A 16798-nucleotide genomic window follows, 5' to 3' on the forward strand; every position below is an offset into this window, starting at 1 on the left:
TGACCGAGAACGTGCCAGAGACAGACCCAAAATACGTGGAGGTGGCCGAGGTCGTCATTGGTGTTCCCAAAGACTTCACTAACTTTATGATGGTTTAAGATGGCTGATTCCTACCCAAGACAAGCCCCGGTGCATAACCTCTAATTTTTAGTAATTATTATGTTTGTTTGCGTATTAAGTTTTGAGGAGAAAGATTTACACCATCTGATGTAGTTTTGATTAGAAACAAAACTTATTTTTATTAAAAAATATGGATTAGTCAATGGTACAACTAATTATTTTGTGAACCAGAATCTTGGGCAGATTATTGTCTAATGAAATCTAAACAAATGTATTTATGTAATCCCTAACAAGGGCCGTCGTGTGAAAAAATAGAGGTATGAGATCATTAGCAGACATACCAATCCTTTACACATCGACATAAAAGTTAAGGAGATTGATATGATATGTCAAAAAAGCTACAGAGGTCTATATTTAGAGTCATAGAAACACATGGGTAGTATGGAAAATTAAAATTATAATATATTTATATCTAAATAATTATGCACTTTGCGATAGAAGAAAAAATATACCAAGGTGTATTTTAATTCGATACAGGTTTAATAGGACATTGTTATTTATTGTAAGCATTAACTTATGTTATGGACGTGACGATCATCTCAAAATAAATTCTAAAGCATAAAACATAAGTAGATATGTATTATTTACATTATCATTTTGCATGAATGTTTAATAGTTTTTTTCCTCCTGTTGTAACGTACGGACATATTTGCTAGTATAGATTAATATATTAACCAAGTGAACGTAATTGGTAGGCTAATTTAATATTTTATATTAACCATCTATTAACGACATTTGTAAAGTGGTTCAACTTTTTTTTGTACGGCCAAACGTTCTCTCTTTCTTTATAACAAAAAAAAAGTAAGTTTACTGAAAGATCCATAAACGTGATGGGTCCTCATATTTTATATTAATATTAATACATTAACCAAACGTCTACGTGATAGATAGACCGATCTACTATCTTGTATTAACCAACTATGAAATGCATGTACGGCCATTTTTTCTTTTTCTTTTAAAAAAGATTTTATTTACTATAATAACAGAGGTGGGTAATTTTCTATTAAATAAAATAGATCTAATGGTTATGAATGGCTAGAGCCTTTTGATTTAACGGCTGGATATTTCTAATTAATGTGAGATATTCTAGCATTTATCTTTTTTTTCTAGCACGTCCAATGAGGATAAACGTGGGGCTCCATTGGTTTGTATGACAAATCCAACGAAGAGTCTACATTTCATGGCCCAGATGGGGGAATATGAAACACTGCGCCGACAGATGATGCAAAACGACCCAGCATTGTTAGAGCCACGACCCAGCGAAGAGGTCCGACGATGGGCCCGGGAGCTTCTCAGGCCTGCAAGACCGAAGGTTCAAAGGCTAGTCGGCAGATGACACGTGGCCGCCTTCGAACAGGGGATGAGTGACGTGCACACAGCAATGGACCCACTAGCAGTCTTTGCTCAGGCGCACGGAGCGCTCGGTCATTGCACGATGTGCAGCATGACCCTATGAAGTCACGACTGAACCCCTCGGTGGGGGTGGGAACTCTGGCGACAACAAGGCAGCGAGCTAGTCACTCGGACCTTGGTAGGTTGGGTATGTGGAATGCCTCATGAAGGCTCGAACTAGACGCCCTTGGCCAAGGGATTATTTGGGCTCTTCTCAGACTTGACCGGCTTGTGCTCGCCGATAGTGTTGCCTGGCCTCTGAGTTGGGTCCACGACCTTCTTATCCTCCAAAGGAGAACAACCCCAATGACAAGGACCTTGTGCTGGTCGATCGATCAATTGGAAAAAAGTAGAAATCCCCTCGCTGTCACTCCTAAAAACAAATCGGAGAGACCATGGTGATCTCGGGGGATCATAATGAATTTCTAGCAGTAGGACTATGTAAGCCCTCAGCTAAACATGCTCACACCTGCATTAACCCCCTAGTAGATTCTACAAATTATCCAGGGGCTCAGGGACTGCACCTAGCGGGTGTGCTCTCGAACCTGAAAGTCTATGTTTTGTTTTGATAATTAAGTGATAACCTTATTGGATTTAGGCCCATGATTGGCCCCATCAGAAAAATTCCAAAGCATGCACAATCTTTAGTCACATATTGCTAATTCAAGGAGAGGTTGCCTTGCTTAAATATGTTAGTCTCCTCTCTATGCAAAATAGGTGCAAATGAGAGAGAAGGAGACTGTTGCTACACGCACGCGCAGCTCGCGTGAAAAATCGTGTGACTTGTGACTTGGGACGAGTACATGTATAGCAGGCTATTATTTGTGCAGTTTCTATTTTTTATGCTGAGCATAATGGCGCTTCAATGTGATTGAAACTGTCGTTTTAAACAGTAATAAGGTATGTCAGTTTCTGCTATTTGATTGCAGCATTTTCTGTCATTCAAATGGGCAGTTTCTACTGCTTGATGAGGGGAATTGATGCACTATGAAGTCCTATAAAACCAGAATACGTCCTAGTTGAAGGGTACGCTATCACACGCTCACCTTCCCACTCGCTGTGCTGAGCTTCTCGTTGCTGCGCCTCGTCGACCTTTGAGTTCGGCGTGCACCGAACTTGAAGATAGCGGGATCTCCGAAACCATTGCCGCGAGACTCCTGCAGGGGCGACAATCAGGTTTTTGGGCAGCGTCTATACGCGACCGCTTGGTGATCTGCAACATCTACTTCAACACGTTCGATTACGTTCTGCGCGGGATTATTGAGTAATTTCCTTGCACAATCCTGTTCTAGTCAGTATGTTGCATTGTTTACATGTTTTATATGCTTGCATCATTTTTTATCTATGAGTTTTTCCTCCAAATAAAATCTAGAATGTATTTTAGGCACATATTTCCAACAAACCTTAAGTGGAATAATGCGTCTCTGTGAGATGAATATGTACGTAGTCCACACAAACACACTAGGTCGAGCAAGACATAGTAGCCATGGCAGAGAGATGGCTTATGCATTTGATGTAAGTGCTCAACTAATGAAGATGAAGGAGCTTATTGAATACCATTGCAGCTGCCTCCTTGGCCTCAGTCAATGCAACCATTTCCATCTTGAGCTTCTCAATCTCTGTTTCAAACAAGCTATGTTTTTGCTCTATAGTGAGAACATCTGACCGAAGCTTATCATTTTCAACCATCACCAACTCCTCGCTGGCCTTGATTTCCTCAACTTTTTCGTTGAGGTCCTCCAGTTCCTTCATGATTTCTGTCTTTTTAGCATCAAACTCCAAGGCAGCTGCCTCCTTCACCGCTGCTAGGGCATGTTGTTCCATCTTGAGCCTCTCAACCTCTTCTTCAGATAAGATAAGTTTTTGCTCTATGGTCACAAACTCCGATCGAAGCTTATCATTTTCACCTATCACCAAATCCTTATAAGCCTGAATTTCCTCCACCTCCCTCTTAAGATCCTCCAATTCCTTCATGATTTCCGCCTTTTCAGCATTAAATGCTTTGGTGCTAGCCTCCTTTGACTCTAATTGTGCACCTAGTTCCATCTTGAGCCTCTCAATCTCTTCTTCAAATAGTCTACATTTTAGCCCTGCGGTCAAGACATCTGACCAAAGCTTATCATTTTCATCCATAACCAAATCCTTGTTGGCCTTGATTTCCTCAACTTTTTCGTTGAGGTCCTCCAGTTCCTTCATGATTTCTAGTCTTTTTAGCATCAAACTCCAAGGCGGCTGCCTCCTTCACCGCTGCTAGGGCATCTAGTTCCATCTTGAGCCTCTCAACCTCTTCTTCAGATAAGCTAAGTTTTTGCTCTGTGGTCACAACCTCCGATCGAAGCTTATCGTTTTCACCTATCACCAAATCTTTACTAGCTTGGATTTCCTCCACCTTCCACTTGAGGTCCTCCAATTCCTTCATGATTTCGAGCTTCTCAGTTTCAAATGCCTTGGCAGCTTCCTCCTTCGCCTCCACTAGTGTAGCCAATTCCACCTTGAGCCTCTCAACCTCTGCCTCCGACAGTCTATGTTTTTGCTCTGTGGTGAGAACCTCTGACCTAAGCTTATCATTTTCAGGTGACCACCAAATCCTTGTTGGCCTGAATTTCCTCCATCCTCCTCTTAAGATCCTCTAATTCTAGCATCATTTCTGCCTTCTTAGCATCAAATGCCTTTGTAGCTGCCTCTTTCTCCTCTTCCAGTGCATCTAACTCCATTTTGAGCTTCATAACCTCCGCTTGGGACTGGCTATATTTTTCCTCAGCCGCCGAAACCTCCAACTGAAGTTTATCATTTTCACCCTTCAAGCTCCTCTCCACCTCTTCCTTCTCACTAGACAGCACCTGAGCCGCCTTGTTTGTCTCCTCCAATTGCTTCTCCAGTTTACCCTTCTCGCGGAGCAGCTGGGCGCTTTTGCGCTCCAAGTCCCACACCTTGTCCCGATGTGCCGAGACCTGGTCGGACAGCGTCTTCACTCTCTCATCCGTGAAGAGATCTGCAGCTCATTGTTTAGAGTGGGTATTAGAGTAGAGGAGAGAAAAGGCACTGGACCATGGCATGCATGCATGCTACGTCCAAGTTGGAGGGAGAAAATTAAAGAAACAAAGATGACATCGATGCATGTCTTGGCGCACCTGCAAACCACGACGCCGCCATGTCCTGCTGTTGTCACACTCGTTCAGATATATACTTGGAGAGGCAGAAGAGACGTTCACTGCTGATCCGTCTTGTTTCCTGACACACTGACCCTGATGATGCAGCTGCCCAGGGGTGCAACACATATATATACACAAAATGTGGAAGAAAGAAAGGACTGAGAGGATGAAGTGTAGATGAGGAAGATGGGATGGAGTGCGGTAAAGAAGAAATTGGGACAGAGGATGAAGTGTCGGTGAGGAAGTGGGATAAAGGAGGAGCTCGTCAGTACTTGCTGGGGTATTGTGGTGGGTGATTGATGATTCTATGTACTTGATGCACTGGATGAACACCTCGTTACTTTCCATCACCTTTTTTCCTTTTTTTTTTTTTTTTTGCTTATGTAGTCTTTGCTGTACGTGATCCGTGAACTCTGTCCGGAAAATTTTAGTGCTAGCTAATCACTTACTACGTCCGTAGTCTTCTACTGGTTCTCGGCTCGATCTCCGTACCAAGTGTACTGTTAAATACGTACGGGTTGTAAATCCAGCTTTTGATCGCATGACAAATACTGTATTTCACGTGAATGTTCTGTAATTTCCAGTGGAACATAGCAGAATTTCATGTGCAAACGTTCCATAGAGTTTCGTGTGCAATTGAGTTGAGCCTGTTTGGTCCATATGGTGAGTTTCCAAACAAGAGGCCTAGTGTTATCTAAAATTAAGCTAACCTCATAAAAATTCTGGACCAAAAAAGTAAACTAAAGTGGTCTAAAGTTTTAGTCAAAAACTTTAGCCAGCCAAGCTTTAGATCAGAGAATTCAAATTGGCCCTCACTGGAGAATGATTTTAGCCAAGGTCATGCATTTACCCGCAGAACAACTTCACTGAAAAATTGCTCTCCCGCTGAACGACTTTGTAAAGTCTTTTTCTCGTAAAGCCGACAACAGCTTTTTTTGAATTTATTTGCATGAGACACTGATATACTTTTTTAATATAGAGAAAAATTGTATTAAAAAATCCATCACAAAACATTGTTGCTTGCTCTACAAGATGCTGCTGGAAAAAAAAACACTCAAAGTAGGAAATAAGAAAAGAAATTCCACGATCTGCACTGTATTGATTGCACAGGTCAAAAGGACAACTTTTATCAGCACAACACTTAATGTCAGGTTTAAAGTTCATCATACATTTTTTTAAGAATTACAAACATGGTATAAGTTGTTTGGTATAAGGTCTGAAATTCATCTCCTTTGTAAAAAACAATCACCCAACTCCTATTCCATATTATTATTTGACAATCTAAACGGAATGCTCAAGGGAAAGTTTACTTCAAATTGTATGATGTACCATGATGTAGTGGAACAAGCACAAAAATCACCAGAACTACAGCAGCAAAAATAAATGTGCATATTGCAGTCAAATTTTTTTCTCGAAGTGGCAAGAGAGTTGTGTCCTTGTATTGAAGAGAGAAAGAATGATCCCGTACAAACCAACCTCCTTAATCCCAAAAGAGAAATAAGGGGCTGCCATAAAAAACTAGAAAAACAAACAAACCAAACGCAAAAAGTCATAGCACCCCAAAATTTCATAATTGAATTTAAGATTAGTACCTAACCTTGACTATTCTATAGGTTCAGACATGCATTCTTCCAAACTATTTTTTCTCATAAATCTAGAAAACAAATGTTACACTAGAGATCTATATTGTAGTTTCCAAATATATCTAGTCACACTTTCAAAAATATTTGGCCAACTCTGAATCTAAAGAAACAGGATAAGTGGAATATTACAATCTAGCATGCGGCACAAATATATTAGCAAGCATGTGGCGGGCTACAACTACCTAGATTATATACAAACACTGCCATACCAGACAGAGTACTAATAAACCTATGGTCCTGTTGCCAGGTTAACCCGGCCTTGCTGGATTCTAGGCTAAAAGACAGAAGTAGCAATGGAACAGGGAAAGCACTGGTAATGCATAGAGTGACCACATCGCATTATTCAGCCAAGTGTCTATCTATATCACTTTTGTAAATCAAATTAGTTTCTATCATCTGGAGTTCTTTTAAAGTCCATTCCACTGCCAAAAGATTGTCACAACTGAAAAGATGACAACAGAAACTGAAAATGTCTATTTAACATTTTTCAGATGTACTTGACAGTTTCCATGATCAACTGATATTTTTTTTCCAAGCTCAGTGTTTAATCCTGTAACCATTTTCTCTCAAGATGTTTATAAAACACACCTGCTAGGAAGAAAAAGTTTTTTTTCTCTTTTGCCTATTTCTTCTCTGCCCTTTGGCCCCTTGAGTCTAGATCGAAGAACCAGGAAGTAGACATATACTGCTAAACATCCACCATATTCATACCATTTAGGCAAGCAGCTCTCGTGCACAAACACAAAACATTATCCTGTATACAGCAACAAAGCCTTTTAGTCCCAAGCAAGTTGGGGTAGGCTAGAGTTGAAACCCAACATATAAAACATTATCCTGTATAACATACAAAATATAGCATTCCGTGGTATATATTATGAGATTGGTTAAGAGTTCTATGCTAAATCAATACCTGTTTATAATGAACAGTACTTATTCCATTCCTAATCAATAATTACTTCAAGATCTGGGCTCACGCAAATGAAATGTCAATTTCGATAAGCAGCACCACACTATGCAGGTCTAAAATCATCAATTATCCATTCCTCATTTTCCTTACCAAGAGGAGATCCAATGTAAAAGAATCTTGTAGTACCTGGTAATTTCGACAAGCGAGAATTAACTATGGCTTCTCTTGATGATCTTCCCCGTTGTCCAATCCACCGTCTTGCAGCTCTGCTCCCCTCCTACCTTCATCTTTGACCACTAAGTCATAATTGTATTTGGAGAGTTCAAATTTGGGACGTCCATGATGGATATTGACTATGTTCAGGATGGCAGGTTCTGTTGCCTCCAGATTGCTTTTAGTCGCGCCATCACAATGAATCCCAACCTGGAGCTGCTCTAGACTTGCAAGGTGATTGAACTTGAACTCAAAATCCAGCTGTGACTCTGCTTTTTTTGCCTTGTAAACAATTAAATATCTGAGCCTTTGCATAGCATCTTGCTCACAGAGAAATCTCAGCCCACCTTCACCCCAGGAGCCAATTTCAAACTCCGTCAGGAAAAAAAATTGTTGGCTTCCAATACTATGTTTTTCCGATAGTGCTTCCTTTAATATCAGCTAGATATAGATCAGTATGGGGCATATGCCCTTATGGCAAAAACAACTTCGCAAAAAAATTGCCTTCAAGGGCATATATTCCCATGCGCGTTACCACTGGATGCATATGGGGATGCGTGTGCAGCAGGAGAGAGAACGCATCGACTTTTGTAAGACGTGGTTCAAGGTGGGAAAGCTTAATAAGATCTACTCTGAACCCTACTAATGCAGCTAGTGTATATGAGTTTTTCTAGACGTGGACAATCTTTGCACATAAGAACTAACAACTCATCTGCAGCCCAGTAATAACCGATGAAGATATCTAGCGATTTAATATTGTGCTTTCCCAATGTAATGAGAAACAATTCCAGTGATTCTCGATACCTCACATTGTCATGATGACCAAGTCCATCTCTGCCATGCCCATTCCTAGGACTGGTCAACTTTTTTATTGGCTCCAAAAGGTTCTATGAGTTATAGGGTGTGTTTGGTTGCGTGGACTAGCGTAGCCTGGCTCCAATTTTAAGCCTGACCAGCTGCAACCTCGCCCAGCAATGCAACCAGGTGTTGTTTGGTTACGCGTATAAGCTAAGCCGGTATAGTAGAGTTGTTGTTTGGTTGCCTGGCTGCGCTGATAGAATGACCATGTACTAGATGGGGGTGGACTTACCCCCTGCAACCATCGGCCTGCGCCTCTTCACCGAGGAGACAACCTCGCCGCGGCACAGCCGGAGGCTATCTGGGCCTCGCCGCAGCACAGTCGACGGCCATCTTCAGCCTCCAGGACGAACATCTCCTTTTCCCCGTGCTTCACCTCCACTAGCATCCATCCTAGCTGCTCCATCACGCCTCTTAGGCCATGAACCAGATCGCCGATGTGCTACTTCCAAGCTCCTCTTATGGTTGAAGACAATCAATTTGGACACCGTCAAGCTTCGACTCGTTGCTGATGAGATCGAATCTGATGATTTGGAGCAAAGATTTGACGACATGTGGTTGTCCCTTCCGCACGGAGATGGTGGTGCCATGGGATGTGAGACCGATGCAGGTAGTCTCGACGCCGAAGTGGATGCGAGCTCTGTCGTCGTCCTCGTACGGCCTGCTGCGAGCTCCGGCGCGGGCAACAACCACAGACGGGCACGGTGACTGCAGTGCGGACGGCAACAACGGCGCGTGACCGTAGATGGAGCGGCAGAGGCGGAGCTTGCACGGCAGCCGGTGGTCGCATGGGAGGCTGACGATGCTCGCCAAGGTGGCCTGAGACGAGCGCGCAAAGGGCCGGCGGATCTAGCGTGGTGGTCGGAGATGAGCACGGGAGAGGTGGATCTCGTGCTCAAGGACCCGACGGAGCTTGCACAGGGGCCGCCTCGGACGCGCAGGGTGTAGCGGCCGACGGATCTCACGTAGGGGGCAGTGGAGCTCACGGCGACGAGCGAGAGGCGGAGCTCACGGCGTCAAGCATGGTGGCGGTGTGAATCCACTCGGTGGTGAGGCGACACGGATAGGTGGCTGGCCAAGCCTGGCTTCCTGGAAACGACCGCTCCACTCGTTTCCAGCAAGCCAGCCTCTTCCGCCTGGAGCCTGGCTTAGCACTTATGCAGCCTTCCAAACACGAAAAAGTTGTATCGTGGAAACCCCCTAAACTACCGAATCAAACGCACCCATAAAATATAAGATAAGACAGCACCTCTAAGCTCTACAGAAAATAGATTTAACAATCTATCTAATGATACTAGTTATATTATATACTTTAAATACTAATATTTTTTTTGTCAAAGTTAAAAATCTTTGACTCCTCAAAATGCAAAAATGACACATTTTGGGACAGAGCATGTCATTTTGGGACAGAGCAACCCCGTAGTACAAATAAATATTCAACACATTTGCAACAATGGAGTAGGTTAATGTAATAGGTAAGTTTTTCTGGCATGAGAATGAATAAAAGGAGACTCTTAATAGCAGCGAAAACGAGGAATAAATTCATATCCAAATTCGTACCGCTACGCATTAAGTAGTGTTTTTCTCTCACAACATTCCAGCATGAACAATGTTTTTTCAGCATAAACAGTAAATAATCCCACTCAGCTGAACAGACTCACATTGACCATGAGCGCATGACACAAGGTTCTTGCAAGCTGGCCACGGCAACTGAAACTGAAAGTAACGGTGACTAAACTATTCAGGTTACAGTCACCACAATTAGTGGCTAAAGCATCCCATCGGTACGATACTGTCGTAAGAACTGCAGGCTGCAAGTTTGTGCAAAACTGAATTTTCACAACATTAGACTAAGGAACCTTACAGCAGAAAGATCTATACTAGATTTGGTCTTTGATCACAACGGATAGTATGAAAATTCAGTTTTGCAGAAAAATCTATATGAGATTTGCATGCTTGCTGGCGTGCTACTTCTTTTGATTTCATACTACTCTGAAAATTACAGTAGATTCAGACAACGCATAATTCACCCGCCAACGCAATACATTGAGCATGAGCGCATGACAAGGTTCGTGCAAGCTGGCCACGGCAACTGAAACTAAAAGTAACGGTGAGCAAACTATTCAGATTACAGTGAGACCACAATTGGTGGCTAAAGCATCACATTGGTACTGTCGTAAGAACTGCAGCCTTCAAGTTTCTGCAAAACTGAATTTTCACAACATTAGAGTAAGGAACCTTACAGCAGAGAAATCTATACGAGATTTGGTGTTTGATCACAACGGATATTATGAAATCAAAAGCAACAGCACGTCACCGAGCACGCAAGGTAACTCTGAAAATTACAGTAGATTCAGACCGACAAAACGTTTAGGTCCGTTATTCTTCACAGTACAGTAGTTGTAGTTGATGAGCACATGGATTTGGGCATCACAGGTACTGAATGAAACATAAGAATTTCAGACTGCAGTAATCACAACCGAGAAACAAGGCATCCGCAGATCAGTCAGTAGCAACTTCAACTGAATAGAAACAAAATCAACAAAATTAGGCAGCTTTCATTCACCAAACTTCACCTGACAAACCATCCATCACAGAACCTAAACCTAACCAACCATAGACAGGACAAGACGCCAATAATGCTGCTAATCGACGAAACTTGAACGGCGGAGCGCCTTCATGTCGAAGCATGGTTTCGAACCAGAGACAGAGAGAAGCCTGCAACCGCCGCCGCCTAGAACTCCTGGGACGCGGATCCGATGTCGGCCTTGCCCTTGCCGCCGGCCTTCTTGGGCAGCAGCGTCTGGTGGATGTTGGGCAGCACCCCGCCGGCGGCGATGGTGACGGCGCCGAGCAGCTTGCTGAGCTCCTCGTCGTTGCGCACGGCGAGCTGGATGTGGCGCGGCACGATGCGGTTCTTCTTGTTGTCGCGCGCCGCGTTGCCCGCCAGCTCCAGCACCTGAAAGCAAGCAAGCGATTACGGGCGGCGCACGAGCACGGCAAGGATTCAGCAATCATCCGAACGGATTCGCGGAAGGGAGGAGGGGGGAGAAAGAAATGGATTCGGGGCAGTTACCTCCGCGGCGAGGTACTCGAGGACGGCGGAGAGGTAGACGGGCGCGCCGCCGCCGACGCGCTCGGCGTACTTGCCGGTCTTGAGGTAGCGCGCGATGCGGCCGACGGGGAACTGCAGCCCGGCCTTGGTCGACCGCGTCACGGCCTTGGTGCCCTTGGGCTTGCCCCTGCCGCCGCCGGAACTCATACTCGCCTCTTCTTCCTCCCAGACTAGTCTCTCCTCTCGTCGGACAGAATCACTGGTGTGGTGGCGGTGGTGGATTTGGGATTTTGGGTGGGAGTGGAATGGGAGCGGAGGCGGCGGGGTTATGTAGACGCCGCGGTGGATGACTGGCGGAGCGGGCGGGGCGCGGATCGCTGACGTGGAGGAGGCCAGGGCCGTCGGATCGGGGAGCGGGCGGGCGCGCGCGCGGGGTCTCTCGCGTCTGGACGGGGGGAGGGGTTTCGGCTTGGCGGTTGGATTTGCGCGCGGCAGACGCAGAATTTGGAAAGCCGCCTGCGATTCCGGTTTCCCCCCAATCTGGCATTTTGATGATGAGGCGTCGTCGGGCGCACCGCGCACGCACGCACGTGGCTGCTTGGGCTGGGCCCTGGGCCTGAATGGACCGACTGGTGATCGATTGCAGAGTGACGCTAAGGCCCCTTTCTGGTTGATGAAGTTGCAGCATCAGTATCGTCGTACTTTTTTATTTCCCTTTTTAAACTTCAAAATGGCGTCTTACTCTTATCCTATGACCACTCAAAACCGTTTAGATTTTCTTTAACCTGATTTAAAGTTTGTGAGGCTCTCTTAAGGCTTGTTTGGTGGGGTTTACCGGGGACTCTTGCTCCTCTAGTGTATCCCATTCTATTACCGTGTGTTTGGTTGTAGGGACAAAGTGGGATGGGATGGGGACGGATCTGGGACGAGCTGTGTTTGGTTGGGAGGCAAGCAGGGTCGAGGACATCCCACATGCGAATATACCCATCAAATGCAGGGCGTCCCCGTCGCTAGAAATTTCATGGACGGGGACGCCCCAGGTGGGACGAACCGCTGGCTGGCGACTGCGAGGAAGAAGAGGAGGTGACGCCGGGCTTGGACGGGGTCGTGGGCAAGGGCTTCGGTCGTGGCCACGGGCGAGGCTCCAGTCGCTGGCGAGGGCTCCAGTTGCTGCTAGCCGGTATAGTTGCGGCGGCGAAAGGGCTCCTATTGCGGCGGCGCGAGGGGCTGTGCGTGGTGGCAGCGCGAGGGCTCCGGTCTAGTTGCGGGCTGCGGCGTGAGGGCGCGCAGGGCCGCCAGCTGGGGCCGCGAGTGGGTCGGGCGAGTGCGCGGGAGCGGGAGCAGTGAGACGGGTGCTGGGGCCGCACGGGACGGGGGTGAGACGAGCGAGCGGCGGCCTCCGGCGGATGGGGGAGGACGGGGGCGAGGCTGCGGCCTCTGGACGCCGGTAGAGCGCGGGCGAGCAGGCGGCCGGGAGAGGGCAGAGCCGCAGAAATTCCCTCAGAGCGCGGCCGGAAATTCCAGTGGGGAGGAAGAAAAGAAAAAAACAGAAAAAAAAAATAAACTGACAATTGGACTCCACGTGTAATTGGGTGATCCCACTTGTGATGTCCCCAAACCAAACAGAAAATGGGTTTGTCCCCTCCCTCTTCAACCAAACAGAATCTGGAGTCGTCCCGTCCTCGTCCCATCCTAGAAACCAGAGACGGGACCGTCCCACCCCACCTTGACTTCCAACCAAACGCTACCTTGGCCAAAAATGACAAGGGCAGTTATAGTTGGAGCCATTCGAACTCCGGCCAAATAAGGCATTTGTAATTGTTTGAAAAATAAAAAAATATGGTTGTGCCTGTGTTTCCTATTTGCGTCATCATCGCCGCGCGAGCTGCTAGGTGGATCTAGTCACGCCCGCACCACCGCGACTCGCCCTAGGATGCACCACGCCAACTAGATCTGCCTTGCCCTTGCCATGGAGGACAAAGGGTCATCCTGGATCTGCAGCGCCAACATGGGAATAGAAGGAGGGAGCGACGGTGTTGGGGAGGAGGAGGGGCCAACCTAGATCTAGAGCGCTCGTGGGAGAGGAGGAGGGGCCGAGGGTTTTGGGGAGGAGGAGGAGGCATCGACCCAGATTTGGAGTGTCCATGGGGGAGAAGGAGGAAGGGGCGACAATGCTGGGTAGGAGGTGGGACCTCCCAGATCTTGAGTGTCCGTGGGGGAGGAGGAGGCAGCGGTGGCGTTGGGCAAAGGCACGGGTGGGGGAGAAAGGAGGGGGCGATGGTGTTGGGGAGGAGGAGGGACCGCCTAGATCTGGAGCATCCATGGGGGAGGAGGAGGTGGCAGTGGCATTGGGCGAAGGCATGGGTAGGGGGTGTAACAGAACCGACCAATTATACGAAATTAAGTAAGAAAATCATCCACCAGAGTAGACGATTTAGCAAACTTAAGCCCGTATAACCCGGTAGTCCGTGAAATCACGAAGGATTTCAAACCAACTTCCATTCCAGCCAAGATCGTAATAAGTTTAGCGGTCACCGTCACATATTACATAAAAGTTCACGATCTCGGATACATCAGAGTTTCAACATAATTATTACAAAACCAGTTCGAATAAAAGTAGCGGAAGTCATTTGTTCAAACCACACACACTCACGCGGAGTTTAAATATAGTGCCAGCGAATGATCATCTCCAACAAAAGCATCAGATGAGACGTAAGGAATGACCATGCCCATGGTCCTAAGCATCACCCATCGCAGGATAAAGGCAGTTGATACAGTAGCCGTAATACATCTGCCCATCTACAACAAGTGGGAATAAAACCCTGAGTACGAGAAGGTACTTAGCTAGACTTACCCGACATAACCGAAAATAAGTGACACCAAGGATTATGAAGGGCTTTATAGTAGGGTAGCTGACTCATTTGCAAAAAGAAGCATTTTTAGCCTTTCAAGAACTTTTCGAGAAGCATTATTGCCAAGTTAATTATTATTAACCTGTCGACTAGATTTGCACCTATACTAGAGTAAACATGTGATTAAGCAGATAATGATAACCAATGATCATTAAACAACTTCCATACTGTCATATTCATTATAACTGTCCAAGTGTTCCATAAACATTTTCTACGATGAAGTCACTCAAGTCAAGTGCTCACTATCTAGGAGCGATGGCGATTCGAATCGATTCCTAACCAGCTGGTGATTTATTCCTTACACAAACATCACTCACCCGCTAAAGTGAGATATTGATCACCGAGTCAACTTTCCAGGAATCTCGAGTTTGCCAGGAACCACATGTACCCGGGGGCCGACCGACTGCACTTTGGTCTTATCATCCCGCCCCCGTGTCCTACCACACCTGCTCCGGCATAGTGCGTTGCGGGCAATCTACTCGGCCCGAAAAATCTTCCAGCTTCGCGGTCGGAAGGTACTTTATCCGGCCAGCTAAATGTAAGGCATGCGTTCAACATGACTCGAGGCCCAACAACGGTCGGTCCTTAATCGACACAGACGGAAAACACTACAGTCCAAAACTCTGCAAGTCTCCGTCCGGTCTCAACTTCATTTATCACTTAGTTATACCATGACTTCATAGTCATCCAAGCAGATCTAGGTAACCACCTATAGTTCGTAGGTGACAGGAAATCACCTGACTTCTACCGGTCTAAGCCAGCTAAGCATTGACTCGACTGCGGATACCCGGGTAACAAGGATAAAGTATAACAAAGGTAGACAAGGTATAATGCAGCAACGGTTGCAAACAAATCCTGGATGTAATGCATCAATTAAAGTAAAGCATTTAATTAAATCATTGCAAACCGGGAGAAAAATGCTCCGGGGCTTGCCTCTCTCGAAGGAGCTCGGACGGTGATCGGGGCACTCCGGAAGTTCCTCAACGTCCTCCTCGTTGGCTTCTGGCACTTCCTGCTGCTGCACCTCGAGCTGCTCCTCGGGCTCCTCGGGTATGATGACTGGGTTCTCGGTTTGCGATCCTGTATGATGCAATGTGCGTAAGTGCTTATGCAATCGGTACAACGGATGAGATGAATACAATGGATATGCTCGAATGCAAGGTAGTCAACATCATTCAAGAAAATATACTACAAGCACATGTCATCTACTGCATTCTCTTCTACTACTAATATGTTTAAGTCAACACACTTTATCAAATGCTTCAAAGATACACCAAAGCAATTATTATTAACTAATCTTGTATTGAAGATGATTATTTTATTTCCTTTTAAATTAGGGCTACAACAGCAATCTATATTTCTGGTGCTTATAAAATCTGAGAAAATTACAGTAGCATGGTACTACTCTAATTAGCCTACCATCAGATTTTCATGGTGTTTGAATGAGTGAATTTAGCCTACACAAAAATCACAAGCTATGGCATGATTTTGTACATAAAAATACTTTGAACTGTGAAAAGTGTCAAACAACAGAATTAGTATTTTTCCTAGGTTCTTCATAGCATACAATAACTGTACAAAAATTGTCACATGCATGTTTTATACAAAATTTGTTCTCTAGCAAAAATAACAAAAATCAGCCATTAAAGGTACTTGAACTACACCTCAAAATTTTCCCACAGCACATGCATGAAACATATTTTTCCTAGGAAGTACATGACATAAGAAGATTAACAAACTTAGAATCATATTTTTCTGAAGCCTATAGATTTTTCTACACATTTTTCAAGTTATCAGTAATATACATGATTAAATAAAGTTCTACAGAAAAGTATCTCAAAAATGACATGCAAAATTTTCTCAAGTAGACCTGGTGATAAGGAACCTAGCAAAATTTGTTTCAACAAATTTGGAGCTAAAAGGAGTACACAAACATTTTCTAAAGCATTTAAATAGAATTCTGAAAAATCATTTTTGAAATCCTTTTAAACTTCATGCTCAAAACTGCTAGATACACCCGGTTATCCACCCAGATCCCATGCCAGAGAGACAGACAAGCGGGACCCAGCAGGTCAACCGACCCACTGGCCAGCCACCCGGGGCCTTTGCCAGCCACTGCGGCTAGGCCCCGTGGGTCAGCGACCCAGTGGCAGGGGAGGTGCCCGGCCACGGCGGTTCTCGCCGCCGGTGGACTTGCCGGCGGTGAGGTCACCACCGGAGGTTCCCCGAGATAAGGTGGACCTAACGGTACCCCTACCACGGCCAGTGGAGCTCGGGAGCAAGCTCACCGGCGTCCATGGCGGCATGGTGGTGCGGCCCAACGCCGGTCGGCCAGCTCCGGCTGAGAGGTGGCGCGAGCAGTGGCTGGCGAGCTCTACCACGTCAGTGTGGTGCTGGTGCGCGCGGAAAGAGGGAGATAGGTGAGGCAGAGAGGCGAGTCCCAGGGAGCGCAGCATTCCGGCGAGGCGGAGTTCACCCGATGAGCGATTGGCGAGGAAGGGGAGCTCCCCAAGGCTTACCGAGGCGAGCCCGGGGTGCACGAGGTG

The 16798-nt window shown here is 45.9% G+C and overlaps 1 protein-coding gene and 1 pseudogene across 1 annotated transcript; both read right to left on the minus strand.

Annotated features, from left to right (window-relative positions):
• Positions 1-3039: 3039 nt before the first annotated feature.
• On the minus strand, positions 3040-4665 carry LOC136507527 (uncharacterized; annotated as a pseudogene).
• A 6057-nt stretch (positions 4666-10722) lies between these two features.
• On the minus strand, positions 10723-11643 carry LOC136508850 (probable histone H2AXb). The gene is made up of 2 exons (XM_066503629.1): positions 11362-11643; positions 10723-11244 (listed from the first exon to the last, which is right to left on the minus strand). The coding sequence occupies exons 1-2, from the start codon at positions 11545-11547 to the stop codon at positions 11020-11022; spliced, it is 411 nt and encodes a 136-aa protein (XP_066359726.1). The 5' UTR covers positions 11548-11643; the 3' UTR covers positions 10723-11019.
• Between the last annotated feature and the right edge of the window lie 5155 nt (positions 11644-16798).

This window comes from Miscanthus floridulus, chromosome 15 (assembly GCF_019320115.1).
Source record: "Miscanthus floridulus cultivar M001 chromosome 15, ASM1932011v1, whole genome shotgun sequence".
In the NCBI taxonomy this organism is placed as follows: Eukaryota; Viridiplantae; Streptophyta; class Magnoliopsida; order Poales; family Poaceae; genus Miscanthus; species Miscanthus floridulus.

Bases quoted from the DNA above. Each gene is read 5' to 3' on its own strand.
- LOC136508850 (XM_066503629.1), bottom strand. From the start codon at position 11,547: ATGAGTTCCGGCGGCGGCAGGGGCAAGCCCAAGGGCACCAAGGCCGTG. The intron at 11,245-11,361 runs GTAACTGCCCCG...GCTTGCTTTCAG, and splicing joins TCGAGTACCTCGCCGCGGAG to GTGCTGGAGCTGGCGGGCAA.